The sequence below is a fragment of the Pezoporus occidentalis genome, unplaced genomic scaffold (assembly GCF_034315485.1).
Source record: "Pezoporus occidentalis ecotype Australia unplaced genomic scaffold, CSIRO_AGI_Poc_V1 ctg158, whole genome shotgun sequence".
Lineage (NCBI taxonomy): Eukaryota > Metazoa > Chordata > Aves > Psittaciformes > Psittacidae > Pezoporus > Pezoporus occidentalis.
In genome coordinates, this window is record NW_026913404.1 from 277,220 (window position 1) to 298,657 (window position 21,438).

The 21,438-nt window shown below is 38.8% G+C and overlaps 1 protein-coding gene across 1 annotated transcript in view; it reads right to left on the reverse strand.

Moving 5' to 3' along the window:
- The window catches only part of LOC134160128 (uncharacterized), a 95,027-nt gene that overhangs the window by 9,959 nt on the left and 63,630 nt on the right, over positions 1-21,438 (reverse strand). The window contains exons 44-64 of the mRNA XM_062611803.1: positions 20,998-21,129; positions 19,942-20,091; positions 19,273-19,389; positions 18,345-18,518; positions 17,445-17,652; positions 16,013-16,179; positions 14,528-14,802; positions 13,312-13,393; positions 12,561-12,698; positions 11,692-11,854; positions 10,508-10,629; positions 9,348-9,488; positions 8,597-8,710; positions 8,068-8,196; positions 6,842-7,003; positions 5,582-5,746; positions 4,387-4,552; positions 2,907-3,091; positions 1,894-1,986; positions 1,429-1,633; positions 294-481 (exon numbers count right to left, since the gene is read on the reverse strand). Coding sequence (XP_062467787.1) covers positions 294-481; positions 1,429-1,633; positions 1,894-1,986; positions 2,907-3,091; positions 4,387-4,552; positions 5,582-5,746; positions 6,842-7,003; positions 8,068-8,196; positions 8,597-8,710; positions 9,348-9,488; positions 10,508-10,629; positions 11,692-11,854; positions 12,561-12,698; positions 13,312-13,393; positions 14,528-14,802; positions 16,013-16,179; positions 17,445-17,652; positions 18,345-18,518; positions 19,273-19,389; positions 19,942-20,091; positions 20,998-21,129 — 3,276 coding nt within the window. The remainder of the gene's footprint in view (positions 1-293; positions 482-1,428; positions 1,634-1,893; positions 1,987-2,906; positions 3,092-4,386; positions 4,553-5,581; positions 5,747-6,841; positions 7,004-8,067; positions 8,197-8,596; positions 8,711-9,347; positions 9,489-10,507; positions 10,630-11,691; positions 11,855-12,560; positions 12,699-13,311; positions 13,394-14,527; positions 14,803-16,012; positions 16,180-17,444; positions 17,653-18,344; positions 18,519-19,272; positions 19,390-19,941; positions 20,092-20,997; positions 21,130-21,438) is intronic.

Genomic DNA, 21,438 nt, shown 5'->3' on the forward strand with positions numbered 1-21,438 from the left:
CAGTGCTGTGATTTCAACCAAAACTAATACAACACCCTCTCCTCTAGCTGGAAAAGTACTGCTTTCAAAGCAGGACAAGTATTTCAGGAACAAGCACAAGCCTGTTGTGTAGCAAGATAACCACACTGTATTTCAGGAACAAGCACAAGCCTATTATGTAGCATGATAACCACACTATCTCTATAAACGAAAACATGTAACTATTTGAGTATACCCAAAATTCAAAGCTGAGACCTGAATTTGTAGGCCTTGTCTTTCAAGCCATTAAAAATGGAGAACTGACTTGTACCAACCATGTCCAAGCCCGCTTTCACAGCCTTCAGTGCCACCTGAATTGGTTCCATTAGCCACACATCTTTTACTATCTTGGGTAAAAAAGCCTGGATTTTCTTCATGTACTCCTCTGTCTTCTCTTGCCAAACTTCATCCAGTGGTTTCAAGGTTACATCGTAGTAGGCATCCTTCAAAGTTGCTAGTGGGTCTGTAGCAAAAGCATGAGATGATGAAGCATTACTTAGGGAGTATGTTACAAAGGAGCTGTTTGTTTCAGAGTGTGTTTCTTTCCCCACAGCTTCCGGCATGGTGAAGTAGGGACACAGAAGAATGGCACAGGCAGCTTGGGTTTCATGGCAGGCACCTCTCACAGCTGTGTGTGTGGACACAGTGTTAAAAAACGCCCTGAAACACGCATTTAGCTGTAACCCTAATCCACTCATACGCCCTACAAATACACTGCTGCTTTCCAAAATAAATGTAACGCATGCTTTGCAATATGCCGCCATCAGAATCATACAGATCAACCTGCATCTGCTGGAGGAAAAACTGAGCAGTTTGGTCACAACTGCTTCCACATATGGTGTATCAGCTAAATCTCACTTTGGAGTGGAAAGCATCTAGAGGTAAGTGGAGTGAGGTTTTAATCTTGTGAGAACTGAGGGTTCTCTCTGCCCATTACAGCTGACCGTATTTCTTCATAGTGGGAAGTGTCAGGCTATAGACCAGCCCAACAGTGAATTAGCGGCTGCTGGATAGACTTAGAAAAAACAGTTCAAGTGAAATCAGATTAGTACAAGCATCCAAAACTGAAGGATGGGTATGAGCTGCCCTTTAGGAGGAAATGCTTGCAGGGAACTGTTAGCAGAAAGGCTTCAGATTAGGAATCAGGGCTCTGTTCTCATTTGACTGATCCAGACTCCTGTGTCCAAGAGAATGCTTTTTTAATTATTTCATTACAACAGTGCTCACAGTGAGCTTACTTACAGCTTATTGCATCAAGGCTCCCACTCTGTAAACTAAAAGCCAAGGTTGGCACTTTTTGTTAGATCAAAATAGAAACATTTGTGCTGTTCAGCATCTTTTATACTCAAGTTTGTTTTGCCCTGCATTGACATTGTCCTTACTCTCCTTGCTTTGCATTGTTTTGCTTACTTTGCAATTCATTCTGCATTTGCTGGACAATGTCTTGAATTTTATCCAGGTAAAGTGGGAGTTTGCTTCTCAGTATATGCCCAATTCCACTTTGCTTCCACACCTGGGCGACAGCTCTACCCACACTGTGGAGTAATCCTGCTACCTTTTGCAAGGCTATGGAGGGCCAGCCAGCTGTTTCTGACAGCAAATCAACTTGCTGCACCTAAAAAAGAAGAAATATCACATTACATTGTGATCACAAGCAAAGTTTTGACTTCATTCCAAGGCAATTCTGAAGCCCATGGTGGTGGCGCAGAGATACAGGATCTTTAGCATGAAAAACACTTTCAGTCTATGTGTGAATTGCACAGGAGGGACCATTTAAATGTTTAAGCAAAACAAAACAACTGCAAGTAGCATCATTTTTAATAATACTGCAGGGACATTTCATGGTGCTTTCCCAGATGATGTACAGACACTTACTGAGCTCCTGAATCTCCACATGTATCCCTCAATCTTCTTTATCTTCTCCACCAGTTTGGCTTTCAGAAGGCTCCCAATTTCATTAAGTTTGTACTGTGAAAATATGAATAAAACCCTTGAATTTATGATTTAGAATTGCTTGTGCTGAGTCCAAGTCAAAGTTTGTACTAGTTTAAATGTCAGCAAAGATCCACATTGGCCTTCCATTTCTCAGGGGAAACAGCTTCTGGTTACAATGGGTTAGAAATGGGAACAGAAGAGTGTAAGGATGAAAAGCCAAAAAGCCTCCTCCAAGCAGAGTATGTGAAACCCTATTAGGAGTAAAAGCACATTCAGGAATTGTAATCTTAGTTTTATAACCAACATGCTGAAGCAGGGCTATAAGGATGCTGGGGAAGGACTCTTCGTTAGGGACTGTAAGTAACAGGACAAGGGGTAACGGGTTAAAACTTAAACAGCAGAAGTTCAGGTTAGATATAAGGAAGAAGTTCTTTAAGGGTGGTGAGGCACTGGAATGGGTTGCCCAGGGAGGTTGTGAATGCTCCATCCCCAGCAGTGTTCAAGGCCAGGTTGGACAGAGCCCTGTGTGGCATGGTTTAGTGGGAGGTGTCCCTGCCCATGGCAGGGGAGTTGAAAATAGATGATCTTAAGGTCCTTTCCAACCCTAACTATTCTATGATTCTATGCTGAGCAGCCCTGGCACATTACTACTGCTCTTGCTTTACTTACTTACCCTCTTCAAAGGATAGATACACCCTTTAGGAGAGGGTCCCATATTTTCTGTGCTTTCTAGGTATGGCTGAACTTTTTAATTCTCACCATGGTATATTTTCACACCAAAGTGAAAAATAATGTTACTATGAGCTTAAAAATTGCATAATTCCCCTACCTGCCTGGTTACTCACTGAAACTCATACCTGAAGCCTACCTGGATGATGCGCCATCAAAGTGAAAAGATGAAACAATATTCTGGACAAACCACACTGCAGTAAACTGCTGTTGAAGGGTCTCACCTCAGTCTTAAGAACTGGATCCCCACAACCATGAGCCAGAAAACTCAAGCTTCCATTAACAGCTGCTAGAGTCATTTGTCCCATGTTTTCTTGCCTTTCACCGTTAATGTTGAGATAGGTATTAACAGTAGCCATCTGTTGCCCATCAGTACAAGCACTGACTTCCATTCCTTCTTCTAAATCCCCTTAGAGAATGAAAAGCAAGAGCTTAATTCACAGGAACAACACTGACAGATACTGTTTCAAAGGCAGCTTTGTAATTACTTAGGTGATCAATCAGTGTCTGAGAGTGTTACGTGTTTATGGGAAAAAAAAACCCAAGAGGAGATAAACAGGAAAAATTGTCAACATTGGATTTTTCTCTTCTGAGGGGTTTGTGAATGATTTACAAAGACAGATTTGCCACTCCAAATACAGCACTGGATAAATATAATCTAAATAAATACAAACAGTTCTCTCAGTCAGAGTGATTTACAGGCTTTTTTCTACTTCAGTCTTACACTGTCCCTTGTTGACGATGTTTCAGAATAGCTCAGACCATAAAATGAAAGTGTGCCAGTCACTTATCCACCCATCACACACAGAAGTTCTTTCTGCCCAAGTACTGATGAGCATAAACAGAAGTGTTTGGCAAAGCACACACAGAATCTGGGTTGGGAGACTCGACTTGAATAATTTCTACAAAATTTCTACTTCAGTGATTCACAGACTAATGGTATTAATCTCAAATTCATCACAGCACTTACAAGTGAGGCCATACACCTGAGAGAAATTCTACTGCAGAAGTGGGGAAGGGCAAATCCGTAACTGAAACTAGGACTGGGACTGTTAGCAACATAAGTTCAAGACAACTGTTATACCACCATATTGACTGGTTTGCACATAGATCTAATGTACTTGAAAAGTGGATAAGTCACAACAGAAAGCACTTGCAGTAGGTCTAACTTTACTCATCTACACTTAGGCACAGTCTGAGCCAATAGCCCTGTTTCCTCTCTGTTGTCAGTCAAAACTGACTGCTGCTGAGAGTCAGCTGCAGAGGGTGACTGCACGCACCCTGTTGCATGCCTCTGGAGGTGCCTTCCTTTGTCCTTTCATTGAAACTGGAATGCAATGATTATCTTAAATGATGCACAACTGTAAGATGGCTAAATCAAGAAGAAATTAATCCTATATTTGATCACCATCAATTACAATCCTTCCCTGGCTAACAGTCATAAAAATGTTTCCCAAACTGACCCTTGTATAACTGCTCTGAAGCTTCAGCTTTTCTATATCTGATAGACCACAGACTGAATTGTCATAAAACTGAGCTAGCTTGGTGCTAGAGAGACACAGCCTTTCTTCCTGCTTCTTCACACTAGTGAGAGCTGTGAATCACAGAATATCTCAAGTTGAAACAGACCCATAAGGATCAAGAACAACTACCTGCCTAAAACTAAATCTTATGACTAAAAGTATCATCCATGAATGTACGTACCTTTCAAATACCCCACGTAGCACTGGAAACATTCCTTTCCTTTAGAAGCAGCTATTTTTACTTTCTCTTTCTGATCAACAATCCCCTCCACCAGGATTTGACTCTGCACAGATGAGGAAGCAGCAGTTCCTGTCAGGCCTAGCCAAATATCTTCAAAGGCTCTTAACTGTAGCCATAAAGGAAAAACATGTATTCAAAGCCACCACACAGAATTAATGCATGTTCAGGGATGATGCTCAAGTATCAATGCTGCCCACAGATGGGTAAGTGGTGAGGGAAGTATTTCCCAACAGGAAACAAACAGGAGTTATACTCTCAAGTAAGACACAAGTATTAGGATGATGGGCTCAAGAGCTGAATGACCAGACCCCACAAGACTTGTGGACAATATTTTAATGGTACAATGAAAGAAACATACTGTAACAGTCAACTCCCTAATGTGGACCATTTAATCTAAAACAGAATACAGAAAGCCCAATCAGAGCGGCTTATACTTCTTTCATCTCCTTTCTAAACAGAGAGGGAAAAATAACTGATTATTTGTCTTAGCCTGCTACTGATTAAATCATTATCATTTTGTTAAGGGATGGCCTATTGTCTCAGTTAATTATGACTAACTGCCTACATTCCTTCTAATGAAGAGTTTGGATGCAGCTGACCACATTACTCTTCTGCTTCACTCTGCTGCCATCATCAGCTTCTCCACCTTATTCACTACACAGCAAATTGAAGGCAAATACAAAATATAGGGGAGAGAAAAAGGAAGAGATTTGCCTCAGGATGAGCATCATATTAGTTGTTCTGTGCCTTTCTTAAGGCCAGTTCTTTTTTCTGGCAAATGATGCTTAGTGCCTTATCAAACGAGTCAGTCATGCTATAATAACACACAGCCTCTTAAAACTTTTATATACCTTATATACTCCAGTTGATAACACTTACTGTATTTGTCACTGAGCTCTGCAGATAATTAATGCTGGTGCTTTCCCTTCTCTCTTGATCGTACTGCATGCACATTGCATAACTGATCCTTTGACACCAGAACTAAAGAAACCAGGAGTATTTTATGTTGCCTGTACTTGTCTGCTGTTTTACAGTCACTGCCTGCACCTGATCAGTTTGGATGCTAGGTGGCAGTAGGCCTTTAAAAAAAACAAAACTCAAATCCCAGTGGCACTATACTAAAATAAAAACTCACTTCAATTTCCAAAGAATAGTTCTTCACATCAGCTGTACTCTGATTTTTTAAGGATATTCCAATCAACCCCTCATCTCTCCCATGATCAGCAAGGTGGAACCTGCTCTCTGACTGCAAAATGATGTCATCTTTGTTGAGCTGGTGCTTTCCAGAGAAAGCAATTACCTAGGTACAAACAAAAAAAAGTGTTAAAGCTTACTTCTTCCAAAGAAATGGGCTCTGCATAGAATAGTAAGAAGCTGTACAATGTCAGCATTCAAACAGTGAAGTGATGAACAAGACTTGTCCTTTCAGAAACCAGCACGTCTTCCTCCTCACTCAGCATTGTCTTACTTCAGTACCCCTTCAGTTTCCGTGGTGTAACAAAACATGGTCAGTGATTACAGCCTAGGACAAGATGAACAGCTATAACTATCTTTCATTAAAACACGTTTATTGGTTTTTTTTTGTCTTATGCTTCTCAGCTACTCTAGCTGACATTTTGCTGCGTGCCTTTGAAGGGAAGGATCCATAAGAACACAGAGGCTTTTGCAGTGAAATGCATACACATATTTGGCATTATAAACAAGCTCTAACAGAGTTCTGGAAAAAGCTTTCACTGTCTGCTGATACCTATTGCTAACAGACTGTGACCTTCTCTGATTGATAGTGAATGAGGAAAAAACTGGGATGCATTTCAGCATCTGGGAACTGAAAAGAGACCACATTCATTACAAAGTCCAAGTTTTGTGTTTGCTGTGATTATTTCTCACAAATCTGGGGTTCAATGTGCACCTAAGGAAGACCACAGGTGTGTCTTTGGTTTATGTGTGCAATATAAAAATAAATGACAGCTACAAGGTTACACTAAGGTTCAAAAATCCATCACTGCCAGCAGAGCAGCCATAAAAAACAGTAACCTTTTACCTACAGGGGAAGGAAAGCACTTTTACTCTGCTCTAGTTTCCTTTTTTAGAGCCAGTTTTGATATTCTTCAGAAATATGAAATTAAAAGACCTTTGAGAGAGGAAGGAGAAAGAAAGAACATGGAGGAAGTGGGAATATTTAGAGTGGGAATTGTAACAGGACCTAAAGAATATACTACAGTGGCAATCAGAATCTTTCTGCCTCAGGCCATCAAAAGATACTTTCTATTTATGGTTTGTTAAGTTACAGAAGTATGGCAATTTTCATATAAAGTTACAGCTGAGGAAAACGGACTCTCAAATGAGTAATTACATTTAAAGTGAAGTACGTTCAGTGAGTTTACGTGAGACTTACATGTGTAAGGTCACAGAACTCAAAGCTCATATCATAGTCCAGGCTAGACAAGTAGTTTGTTTCCACTTTACCCAGAATCTTCTGTTTGGTGCATGAGGTCAGGAATATATTCTCCAGAACAGCTTCTAACTGAAACTTATTAGGATACAAGAACTGATTTCTCTGCAATGAACCAAGAAAACAAAGTTAGAACATGACAAAAGAATCTTAAAAGACTCCTCTATGCCCACTCATCCCAGCTCTCAACGTCATCCCTTCCCTGTGCTGGCTTTTTTTATTCTAGTAGCTTCAGGGTTTTAACCTAACATTTCCAAAAAGTCACATTTCCACTTGACAATGTTTTGGCCAGTCATCACAGTTACTGGTTCTTATCCTACAGAATTAACTCAACAGTTTTGCAAATTTAGGGCCTCTAAATTTTAGGTCTCAAGTTTGCAAGAACTCATTCTTTCTTATTTATGCTACATTTACCTTTCTTCCTATACTGAAATATATGTAGAAGGTAAAATGGAACAATTGTATGCCACAGAAAGTGGTACCCCACAGATGCTTTCCTAAAATCCACTCAAAAGTACATATAAAAACTAAATAAGTTCCTATCTATTACTGTCCTGGGTTCAGCAGCAGCAGTCATTTTTCTCCTTCTTGGTAGCTGGTGCAGTGCAGTGTTTTGACTTTCAGCTCGGGAACAGAGCTGATAGAGATGTTTTGTTTTGGCCAAGGACTTTGTGAGCCTCATGCTCTGCCAGGGAGGAGGGGAAGCCAGGAGGAAGCAGAGACAGGACACCTGACCCAAACTGACCAAAGGGTATTCCATACCACAGCACGTCATGCCCCGGAGGTAACTGGGAGTTAGCCGGAAGGGCTGGGAGACTGCAGGGTTGGAGGAGGTATCGGTCAGAGCTTGGTCGGGCTGGGGGGGCGAGTTATCGGTCGGCTGGTGGTGAGATGATGTATTCTCTTCCCTTGTTATTTCCTTTATCATTGTTATTATTGGTGGTAGCAGTAGTGATTTGTGTTATACCTTAGTTACTAAACTGGTCTTATCTCAACCCGTGGGAGTTGCATTCTTTTCGATTCTCCTCTCCGTCCCTCCGAGAGCAGGGGGAGGGCAAGAAAAGGGGGGGAAGTGAGCGAACGAATTACCTGACTGGGTTTAAACCACCACAATTACAAACAGCTTCCCTAAAAATGGTGAGTTAACAGATACAACTGCCTTCTCTTACCTCAAAAGTTAAGTTGTGTTTGAATTTTTTGTTATCCCAGCTCAGATCTAGATATTCATTAAACAATGCTGATCTTTGCTCTAGAGAACCACACGCATGCAGGTGTTCCATATGTAATAGTCTCTGAAGCTGGAAGAGGGGGAAAAATTAAGACATGTATATTAGTAATATTAAAAAAAATGTGTTCGGTATATCCCACATGAGTGTGTTTTCTGGGCAAAAATACACCCATGTGAGAACTCTGTAGTGGTCTATATCAATAAAAGACTTCTACAGTTTTTAGCAAGAAATCCAAGGGGATGATGATTCTGTCCTGAGGGAAAGCTGCATCCCAAATAAAAACATACCTGGCAACATGAAACAGAATTATTCAAAGGTTTTGTTTTTCTTCCTCTGAGAGAGGAAAAGAAAAGGCTAACTTTAAGTAGAAGGTTTTTCATACGAAAACAAGTGCAAAAACCCCAGATTCTGTGGGATTCAAACCAAGAAATTTAGCTACAGCCATCCCTTCTTAGACTCATTCTCCTACCTGACCTGAAGAGAGTATCATACAGCCACCCCAGGCAGTGCTGTCCATCTTTGATTTATCCTCCAGGGTCAGCTGGATGTTAGCAGGCTGCCCACCATTCCCTGTCAACTGCAGCTGAAACCAGAAGAGAAGGACTGTCCAGAGAAGCAAGACTAGAACTAGAAGAGCCTGCAGGGTAGTCTATCAGAATGATCTTTCCCCAGTGGAGAAGAAAAGAAACATGATTAAAACTGCAATAGAACAATGTTAAACCTCCACCGAACTCCACGTGGTCTGGAAGCTCAGGGCCTTAGACAAAAACACAGGAAAACTGTTTTTACAACTGAGGAAACAGCAGTCTTTTTGTTATCTTCTCTGGAAGCTGTTTGGTCTACCATGCATAGCAATTAATGACACCAGTAGAATAATGACACTGCAAGAGAACTTATTCCTCTGAATACGATGCTTGAGCCCTGTTGACTGAAAACAACCAGAGACCACTCTGTGGCACCACTATTGAGTACCAAAGATGAACCAACAGAACACTACACAGTTTGCACAACTTATTATTGAGCAGAAAGTCTTTAGCCTCAGCAACAGGAGTGTCCTGTCCCCCACAGAGCATTTTCAGAAAGAAAATATTCTGTAGTCTTTTATTTTGTAGGATGATTTGTTGAGTTGTTCTTTTCCCCCACAAATGCTTTGCAAGCACACCTCAAAAATGTATTTCAAAGCCTTTCTAGTCACACACAACCCTTTCTCATGATCTCACCTGCTGGTTGTACTTTCTGCCTCTTCTGTCTGACAGGGAATGGACCTCCAGCTGCTTCAAAGTGTAATTAAATGGATGGGCAATACTAGCTCTGCAGTTTGTACGGTCTCTTCCAAACTTCAGAGAAGATGACACTGATATCTGATCCAGATCAACAGATATAAAAGGAACTTGTGAAATGGAACACCTCTCACATACTATCCTCAAGCACACACCCAGTAAAATTTCTCTGCACCTTTTCCTCAGATGAATTACCTGTGCAACCAAGTCCTTTTTGAAGTAGTGAGGCACATTAATGTTTAAATAAGGACATTTTGCTACTTGAATTCCCTACATGACACAGCTGAAAGTAAAACTATTCTCTGTATTTTACTAAAATCATGAATCATGCTTAAGTTTGATAAGGCTTAAATTTGGTCTCATGTTTAGGCCCTGTAGGCTCCACTGCCTGTGTGTTAGACACAGCCTGAGAAGCTGAAGCACAAGAAAAAACATCTGCAGAATCAGGAGCTAAATTCTGTAACGTTGCTGGGAGCAAAATATTTTTGTGGCAATTTAAATAGTGGTGGCATTTAAATAGTTGTGGTAATATAAGCATTAGTACAAAAATACATTCTATACAACTTCTAAAGTAAATTTTGGAATTTTAGCACTTTTAAAGGAAATAAGAAATTCTAATTCTTTTTGCAGGCAAATGTATGTTTCCGTAGAGTAACATCTTTTACACACTGTCTTTTATCTGTCATTTATTCAGAAAACAATGTAACACTCAGGAAAGATGCTGCCATTTCAGATGCACGTATAAAGATAGCATAGTTAGTTGCAAGTCAGTGAGCTTCCCTGTCTAACCACGTTTGGAAATCAACCAAAATTCTCCTAGTTCTCTTTTTTTTTGCTATTTATGTTTTTTAGAAAACAATGATGACTTTAATATATAGCATTTAATATAGCATGGCCTGAAAATGCTTTCAACAAGAGTATCAATCACCTGCTCATCTTTCATAGTCATAGCCTTTTATATATCCAAGAAAGATAGTTTGCCTCCTACTGGAATACCCTTGCCTTGCTTAATGCCTATTTTACAGAAAGAAAACAAAAAAAAAGAAGCATCTGATATTGCTGTAATCCTCCTGACGTTTATTTGCTCTGGGCTGTTGTACCTGGTCCTTCTCATTCCAGATGACAGTAAGATCATCCTGGTGACTATGTGCCGAATGTTTCATATGTAAGTTGACCCTGGCATGCCATGGGAAAGGAATGGAGAGGGGATGGAAAAGTTCCACTACAAGGGAAAAAAACAAGTAAGTTTTCACCACCACAAATCATGACCATTGATTTTCTGATAAAGGGATAGGACATATTCTCCCACAGGTAGCAGGGCAACAGTTGGTTCCCAGAGAAAACATGGTCTTTGCTCATACACACATGCACACATCCAACAGCCCCAGCGTAGTGTGCTGATTTCTGAGGAATATGAAGAAACTTAAGGGAAAACAAGAGTCCTCTATTTAGCAAAACAGTAATTACCTGCAGTAATCCAAAGATTATTGCAAAGATACCTACTATTTCCAGCAAGAGCAGCCAGGAAAGTAATCTTTATGAATCTGAGACGATCTTACACAGCAAGAGGAACAGCTTACAACTCAAACACTGACTACAATTATTTTCTCTATTTTCAGATAACACAGCCTCAACATAAGGGTTTAGCCAGCATGACCAGTGTTCCCTGCAGTACCAAGTGCAGCAGAGCAACAGAATTCACTACAGTTTCTGAAAAAAGCCTCAGAAATAGGTGACAAGTAATAACAAAACATAAAATTGTATTCTGAAGCTGCAAAAACATACAAAGGAAAAAGAAAACAGAAAACCAAACAGAAGTGCTTTGGCTAGAATAAAAGTAGCTGCAATACTTTAACTCTCTTCCCTGTTTACAAACTGTATCTAGTCCAAAACTAGTTCCTAGGTTTCCTTTGCTTTTCATGAAATATTCGAAGTATAAAAAGTCAAATATAAAAATAAAGCAAGATGTGTCATTTAACCCCAAACATATCTGAAATTTGTTGTAAAATAATAACATTCTAATTTGTCGATGACTTTTGACTCTGCCCAGACTTTTCCCTGGCACTGCTGAAGTTTATTTAAGCTTTACATTCCACATCCACAAAGCAGAAATAGTGTTCAGAAGTGGATGTTTCTAACAGCCAGACTTACAATGAATTTAAAGTAAATAAGATCTTAAAAGGCCTGGATTGAAACCATTTAAATAAGCATTTTGAAATGAGATTCATATGGTCTAGTTTATTTTATAGTCTATCAACACTGGCAAAAGACTTTAGAAACCTACCCTGAACATGATGACCTCCAGGCAACTTTGGGAAGAGTCCAGTGTAAGTGCCTGCAACCTTTATCTCCTTGCCATCCCACAGAGCAATATGCCTCAGGATACGTGTTCTGTTGCCTTTTTTGTAGTCCATCATAACCACAAGCTGCCTTGGAAGAATTTTTAACTAAAAATAAAAGAAGGGAAACATATTAAATCCCAAATTCCCTGCAAAGTTAAAAACCTAAGTGTGTAACTCTGATACTGTAAAGCCCTGTGGAATCGAGCCTCAGAAATGTGTTTATAAAAGGTCTACTACAATAATTCCCCAAAGCCCACTGCTTTTGTACAAGCAGCTATTAAATTCTGCTTAACTTCAATTCTACAGTAAATCATGTTCTCACACAATGGAACATACATAAACAATAGAGTATCCCCTTTACAACAGTCCTGGCTTGTTACATATTTTCATCTTCTATCTCTCTTTTACCTCAATGAATAATTCTTACAACATCAAGAGGCCCATTGTTACAGAATGAATCCAGCAGACAGCATAAACAACAATATCTATGTAGGAAAAGAAATGTGTGGTACCTGCATAATAAAAATTGGCAATTGGTCAGTTTGTAATGTTATTTTTCTTATTTGCTATATATGTACTTTTGTCTACAGAAGGAAATATAAAATCAAACAACAGTTTATACCATTGGACACTCAACTAACCTACAGTTGAATGTTTGCTCATGCTACTGCAGAAATCAAGGGCAAAACACCTCACAGCAGCTGGAGCTGTATTTTATCTTCACTGTTTGGCAGCCAGCATCCTGAACACCACACTCTAGAAATAGGCCAGTCACAGCTTGTCTTTTGCCTTCTGAGTTGACGGTACCAACCTGGGACATTGTCTGTATTACTTCAATGACATTAGTGTAGCTGGTTCTAGTGACAGTTAGCTTAGCTGTAACATTGAAATCACTTTCTTCCATCCTGAGGTAGAGTTTGCCTTTTGCTTCACTCATATCATAATTTACCTTTTCAAGTTCCCATAAAATAATTAAAAAAAAAGAGAGAGAAAGATAAAATAAATATTGTGCTCACATTCTTTACACAGTATGTTTGTTACATTATGGTCCTCAGGACCTGAGAGATCTGATTGTATATTCATTCCCATTATATAAGACACAGCTGCAAAACAGCATAAATTGAATAAAACACATAAGAAAGTATCTTTTTATGTGAGCAGGAGTAACTGTGCCCTATTTGACTGACAAATAACCCATTCAACTTCCTTACTTATACTGCTGTTGAGCATTCCTGCACTGCAAATAGCCAATATCCAGCACTGCTGTCTGTCCAGTCTCTCTTTTCTTAGAAGCCAGAATAATTAAAATCATTCCTGGGAAGAGTCTACCAGAAGTCATAATGAAGGCAGATGCATGGAAGCAGAGTCAAATGGAGTCTTTTCCAATGGGTTTTTTTAGTCCTTTTCCAATAGGGACTGTTAGCATCTTTGAAAACATGAACCACCTCAACAACATAAAGGTCAGAGATAATAGTACTAGAAATAATACAGCTTGAGTACTAAAATGTCAGACAAATCTAATTTGTAGTGATGTATGTGACAGATAAACTTCAGACAGTTACCTTAGAAGACAGTTCTGCTGCACTGGGGAAGTACTGTAGAAAGTAGGGATGAGGCTGGAGGGCTTTTATAGTCAACTCTTCACTAAAGGGAAGAAATGTACTTTTGTTGAACAGCATTTCAGAAAGTCCACCCTCACTGACAGCCCAAGTTCATCTGAGCAATCTGAATCTGCCACAGTTACAAATTACAGTATCTCCCACTGAATGCTTGTCCAGCTCACGTTTTTTGGTGCATTTATACAAAGGTAAAGGAGACCAAACAGCAGCACCACTGTTTCTCTCTGATCCCAGTGAAAAATCTGTGTATGCATCTGCACAGCACTGCACTAGCTATCACAAAGGAGAAACATGACTGCTACTGCTGAACCCAGGACATTATCCCAATGACAGAATGTGGCTCCCTGGATCAGAAATTACTTTGGCTAGTAATTTATTAACCATAGTAAATGCATCAGCTTTTTAAAAAATAGATAGGTATTTTGGAATCTGACTTTGCAGGTATTGTCATGGTTTCCAGACACAGAATTTATTAGAGTTTGACAGAACTTAGAAGACTTTTCAGCACAAAGCTCTTTTGCTGGAAACTGAAGAAATACTGAAATACCCTAAGACTGAAAATACTACACCTCTTGAACACCCTCAAAAGCCTACAGTTTTGTTTACATGCTATACCAAACATTTCTGTTTAGATGCTGACTAGAACACACTTTCAAAGTAAAGAATTATTCTATTAATTCTTCATTTCTTTAAAGAACTTTGAAAATTTTATAAGATAGAAAAGAAACAGAGGAATTAGCACAGCAGCTATAGCCATACTGATACCAACTTAGAAAAAACTGAGAGAGTCGTCATAATTTTGCAAGGTTCAACTGTGTCAAAACGATTTACTAAGAATTTATCAGTTATGCCACATTAAGGTCTATTTTTAAGTAGTTGGCTGGCTCAGACCTAGAGCTTTCTGAATTATTTCACTGCCCATTAACTTCAATACTGTGGGGACACACAAAAAGACAAAGCATACTCCTATGAGGAGGGGAATCTCTCTGTAGCCCTTCATAAACTTCTTGAGAAACACAGACTTTCTGCTGTGACTATTCACTTTATCAAAGATTTGTTAACCATTTCACCAGTGCTTTAGTGACTAAACCAGTAACTTTTTCCATGGAAAAATAATAGCCTCATGACACTTTTACAGTTTTCAGAACGATACTTTTACCCTTGTTGGTCTTTTTTCCTACTGATGGTAAATGAGAAGTTTGTGTTTTGTTCATAGGTCAGCCTCAGAGCTCCTTTGATTTCATCTTCAGTCAGGACTTCCTGAACTGTCATCTGTTGGAGGGAGGGAGGGAGAAATAAACAATCACACACGATAGCTTCTACCCAGCATTTCACCTCAAGTGAGCACAATCTCTTGACTGACTTAAAGCCATCATCTTGACTGCACTTTTCTAGACTCAACACAAAAGCATCAAGAGCTGTCTGCCTTTTTTCCTGTGTTTTTCAATAGCTATGCATTTGCATTATTAACAAATATTAGCCTTAATATCAAGGTACCTTTATCTGGTTTAAGTCTAGACCCACTGGTTCTTGTTTATGTCTCCTCCACCCTTCTTTTTATAGACTGTAAAAAACCTGCTTTTCCTTCTTTTTTTTTTTCTTTTTTTTTTCTTTGATTAAACAGATGGTGCTCTACAAATCTTTTACTTCAGGGTATCTTCTTCCTCCCACAGCTGCTAATTCATCTACAGCTTTATGCTGAAACTGCTAGAATCCCTTCGGGGACGATGAGTGCTTTCTCCTACACTTAAATTTTAACATATTTTGTGTTTACTGAAGTCTGTGGGAACAGTAATTTCTGAAGTCCCATGGTTACACTCATACTTTATACATGAGTGAGGCACCTAAAGAATTACTATCTCTGTTTTTCTTTATTTCACCTAAACATTTAGAGAATAAAAGACATTTTGCTCAACAGTAAGGGGGAAAGAAGAAGGGGAATATATCTAATACCTTTTAATAAACTGTTGGCATTCCCTTGAAACACACTTAATATGCAGGTTTAATATTGATCTAACATCTATTTTCAGAAAAGTCTAATCTTGTATTCTAGCTAGACGTCCTCTTACTTGAAGATAAAGTGATGGATTACTTGGACACACTGTTCTGTATACCACTCTTCAAAAGGGAAGGAGACATATTTACTAACACTGCTTTCTCCCAAGGGATGAACAGGTACAGCCTTTGTTGATCCTACCAAGTGGTTTGGAATAGAAATCTATTTCTGTTTATTCAACACAAACATTTGGGGTATCTATGCTACAAATGGTTTAACTAAGTCAAAGAATTCTCTAGTTATAGAGGTGTCATGGATTAAGCCCAGCCAGGACAGAAGGACAGGGGTATTCTACCAAAAGTCCTTCCTACTTTAGTAAGCCATATCAGCTACGAAGTGACTGTAGATGAATGCCTTCCTGAAATGATCCTGAAATTTGAAATTGGGGATTTCAGGTGAAACAGACAATTAACTGTGTACTTAAGATAAACAAGGATTCAGATAAACTGGGCCAAGTCACCTCTCATCTGCACTTGTATAAATCTGGAATAATTTCACTGAAGTCACTGGAAGTACTCTGGATTCATGCTAGTATAACTCAGATGACAGCCTTAATCAAAGCACAACAAAAGATCCATGGTTTATTACCTTAAGAAAGAAGGGAAGTCCTAGATAATGGAGAAGTGATATTGAATGCTTCACCTCTGCCATGAATTCAAATATACCATAAGGCTGAAAGTCTGTGTCAATATCCAGAGACACACATATATCTTTGCCATCATACTGGATTTCACAGATAGTCTTGGCTTTGTTTTCTAAACAGCAAGAAAAAAAAATAGTGCCATTTTGAAAGGCTCATTCTCAAGAAGTTTCAGTTCCACCTGCATAAAATCAATCCAGCTAGCTTTTGGGTTAAGATATTTGTCATTGAAATGTCATCCTTTCAGGATGAAAAGAGCTTTGGCCTGTGATTGAAGGAGTGCAGAGTTCTCTGGTTGTCCCTGCACATACAAAGTCTAGAGTTAACAAAGTTGTGTACCCACATACAAGTGTTAAGTGACAAGTCAGTTCCCAACAGTAGTGTGTTTTTGCAGCTACAGCTGAGTAGCTTATAGAGCCAACTATAGCAGTTGGCAGTTAGTGGCTTTTTGTAGAGAATTTCTGAGCTGTTTTGACCTCTTCTGACTTCTTCAGTTCCAGCTACAGCAGACCAACCCTGCTCAAGCAACACAACTTGAAGATCTTTCCCCTACCTTCCTACCAGCTTTTCATATTTGAAGATGAAAATACAGACTTCTAAGAGATAAAAATGAGAGATGTGAAACCCTAAAACTCTTTACAGAGAAGATAAAATCACAGACATGTATGCAATCATACAGTGACCACTCTGGTGGGTGTCCTGAAAGCCACTTGTTGTCCTGTTGCTTTTTTCAGAATGGGTGAAAGGAGACTCTGACACTAACATTTAGTATTGATTCAATCTCTGCTAACCTCAATAATTCCTACTCTTTGGTGCTCTCACATTTGTTGCGTTTTTTTCAACATGAATATTCTCCCATGTGGGCATTGAAGGTATTTGACCACAATATGAATCAGCAGTTGAGGGATATGCAGATAGGATTTATGCCAGAGAAGTTCTGAGGACAGGCTGGCTTATTCAGACTGGGTCTGTCTCCCCTCCAGTTCAAACAACAAGAGTAATTTAGAATTATTTTCAAAACCCTTTTTAAACTACACCAGAACACCAGAACTCACACTTCTTGTGTTCTGCAACAAGGGTTTTTTTTGTCTGATACTGGGAATTTATTTAATGCAGCTAAGTTTTTTTGGGGATCATTTGTTTCAGCAGGCATTGTACCTCATGAGATCTTTCCTGGAATTAAAACCCCCCAAACAGATGTAATACAACTAATAACAGATGCAGTTAAAGAATGACAGTTTTACTTACACACAAGAAAAAGCCCTTTTTCAGGCACTACCAGCAATTCTTAGTCAGTTTGTAGATGTTGAAGGAATAGGTGAAACATCCTTAAAGAGCTATTATCTAACAAATAATTTGCAAGGAATGGTAGGTTCCTACCTGATTTCTGTAAACTGAGAATCAAGTTGATTGCCTTAGGGTAGCCAGATGCCTGTAGTTCCTCACTATTATGTACACTTTGGCATAAGATAGCCACGTGGTGACCAACATAATAGGAGTTTATTATGTACGTGATTGATGTTTCTTCAGCTGCAATGTGCACGTAACTTTCTTGAGTTGTGTTTCCCCCTTGAAAAACTACATCCACCTAAAAAATTACACGTAGATGGAAGTTCTTGAAACATTTAAATACTATTTAATTTTAAAACATAAGAAAAATGGAAGTGAAATAAAGTTCTCTCTAGTCAAAAATCTATCCATTAACAAAAAATCTTAGCCTTTTATTAATCATCTATGACTTTCCAGGATGAACCCATTCAACTGAATGAATTACAAACCACACCAGCCTCACTGGTTTATATCGAATTCTCATTAGGTTCTCTTCCATCCCACAAAAACATGACTCCCTTTATATAAAGGATCCTTGATTGATGCACACTTCCAATATCAACCAGACAGTAGGTACTCCAACACTTCCCTGAAAACAGCACTTGAAAACAGTACTTCTTTAAATATAAAATTCCCATTAAAGAACATAGGAGCAATATTCCAATTCCTGATGCAACATACTAAAACTATTTTCCTATAATTACAGTATCAATGCACACTGTGCTAACACTGATCAGAATGGCATAATCTGGTCCAGAAAGCAGCCAAAAAGAAATTTTCTATTTCAGTAGTTCACGTTTTTAATAGTTCAGCATTTTTAAATATCAAAAAATATCAGCTTCCATCCTGTACATTACAAAATGGCAGCTCTCATTCAAGCCAGGGGCTATTACATTATAATAAAGGACAATAATTTGTATTTAAAAAAAAAACAAAAACAAAAGAAACTACCTGTAAAGATGATGGGACTCTGGCTTGCAGCAGCCATGGCCATGTATGATGGAAATTCCCAGTTATGTTGGTACCTGTTCCAAACTCCTGGATTTGTCCCTTAAGAGCTGTTAGGTGAGCACCATAATGTGCTTTCATACTAAAGCTCTTGATTACATTCAGGTTCAGGATAGCCTGTGTGCAACAAAGGTAAATTGTGAAAAGGCAGCTTTGTAAATGTAAAGTTCCTGTCAGTCAGGGTTCTTTCTTTGGTTCAGGCAGTATCATCTCAAAGATGTGTCAAGAAACCTAATCTCATATAATTTTATAACACAACATAGTTACAGATGTCCTTTTGATTTTTAAATCCATCATTTTAACACACATTCTCCAAAATGGCCATACCTTAACCCTGTTCAAGGAGTTAAATGATAAATAAAGAGTAAGTGTTGTGCTGTAGGCTTGGGTATCTCAGATAAAAAAAACAGCACACCAGGCAGAGTCTGGGAGGAAACTACTATTTGGAATGTAAACCATGAAATCATCTCAGTACTCACCTCTGTCTAGTCTACACAAGGTATGCTGCAGACAGACTAGGCATATGAGCTAAAATGCATTTCCCTCCTGATGCACTGCATGCTGTAAGCTTAGCTGTGGCTTGGGCATTAGGAACTAACCTCCCATTCCTATGAAAAGTTCTGGTCCAGCCAATTCTTCTCCCAACCCCTCAAGAACAAAGCGAGCATTTGGACTCCCCTCGAGAACAAAGGGAGCTTGTGCACTCCCCTGCACCCTGAACTTTAGGGGGAAAGAGAGAAAGAAAGCAGGAAGTACAAAGTCACATCTACACCCTCTGGTGTTTGCCATCTGACTTCTACAGCTACAGCTTCCATCTTGGCATGATTCCAGGCTGGATTCATGTCTCCCCTGTCACTGTCCAATAACTTACCTGCAACTGAATCCTGTCTCTTATTTGCAAAGTCTTCAGTGCTTCTATGTTATGAGTAAGTTTGTAGTTAAGAGACACAACATCCAACTTCTGGACAAAGCTTAGTTCTTCTGTAATCTGTTCAGTCCAAATAAGACCAAAGTTAACTGTGGCATATCTCTGATACTGAGACTTCTCTGATTAATTGTAAAGATTGCACTAATTACACATTAGAGTAAAATTATGAATTCTATCAAAAACCTATGGTGAAGAATTGTCTAATTTTTTTTGTAAGTCACAACTTTGTACTGTAATAGGGAATATGCTGTACCAAGTGAAGATACTTGGCAAGAAGGGTTTGATACAGTTTGCAAATGTGATCATGGATCACTGCTCGTGTCAAATTTGTTGCTAGAAGTGACAGGGACTTGGGGGTCTCCGAGGTCAGTTGTCCCAGAGACAGGGGTTCGATTCCTTTGTTTAGTATAGAAATGAGACCATACTGCACACGAGCTGTTGACAGATACTGCTTTCATCCAGTTAAGGTCTTTACAACCAAACCAGCCCCTGCAGAGTATTCCTGTAAAGGCCTTAGCTATATCAAATGGAGAAACAGTATTTAACCAAATCAATTCATTAGTTCATTTTAACTTTTATTTCACATCTTACTCATATGGAGAAAATACTTACTTGCTTGCTGTTCACACAGAAGTGAATAAGTCTTTTATAGAAGTCACTTTTTTTTTCTGATACCACATCTATTAACATCCTCATAGGAATGCCAATGTCAGCAGCTCCTTGAATGTTATGGGTTAGCACTGCATCCAGCTCTTGTCTTTCCTGTAAATATTTCTCAACATAAACAGCAAAGCATGTGTAGAACTCAAAAGCTTGCTGCAATATACAGCTTGAAATAGAAATTTAGCAAATCTATCTGTTCTACATTTAATACTAATCAAAACCATTTGCACTGAACTTTAGGAAGTTAAGGTGGGAAAGAGGAAAACATCAAGTCTAACAGGACTAAAAAAAACACATATTTCAGCTAAGAAGGAAGAAGGTGTAAATGTTTCTCTCTGGTGGCAAAGAACTCCCCCCACTAGCTATCAGTTTACACCTCAGAAATATGCAAAAATTATAAGTTATGTCAAGAAGGCAAATGATCACAAGGAAGAAGATACTTCTCTCTGTGTGTACTCTATTCTCCTGCACTGATTACAAGAGAAGTCAAACTTGTAATTGTCAAAAGGAAAGCAAGTTGTGCTTTTGTTTTACTGAAGAAACAAACAGCAGTATCTTAATCAATTGCTGCCTATTATGCTGCATAATTACAGTGATTGCTCTATAAATCACCACCTCTTTTTCTTCTTGTGCATTGCTGTATGCTTTCATGATGAATGAACAGTGTTATCGTGGAGCACCTGTAACATATCTGGAGCAAGATCGGCATATGTGGGTTTGCATGTCTTAACATATTTGGCACATAAGGAACATAAAACAGCACAACTTTAAAAAGTACACACAGAGAGCATAACAAGGAAATTATTGAGGGAAGTGCCATAGCATGTATGCTATTATCTTATACATCTGTTTTACTGCACATTACAAGTGCCAGATTTTCAAAGATTTTATTTTTATTCTCACATTTATTACTAAAGCTTGATTATTTGTTCCAAACAAAATAATTTATAGAGTATGTTACTCAGTACTGTTTACATGCAGTCCAACAGCCTGCAGGACACTTACATCAGTGACTTTAAGTATAACGAGTCCTTGTAATTTACTTTCATCGACAGTGATCCAAGTCTGTGAATCTAGGTGCACTTTATCCATCAAAACATAGCCTGAACAATCAATTGTTACTGGTGCTCCAAGATCCTGTACAAGCAAAATAAAATCAAAAATTCACCACTTTTACACTTATCCAAAATACACTATACACCTGAAACTTTTTAGTTCTAACAAGTAGCTCTAATAGCACCTAGCTGTAAATCAAGTGTGTGAGGCAGCATATCCATATGATGTTTCAGAAATCTTGACAGCTTTTTATTGCATTTTACACATTTTGTCTTTTTTATTTTGAATAGGTCTGACATTTCTGATGAGTGAGCCAGCATAAGCAGATACAGGACAATATGCCAACCTCTTCCTGCCTAAGTGAAAAGTCAATTGATTTTCCATGCTTGG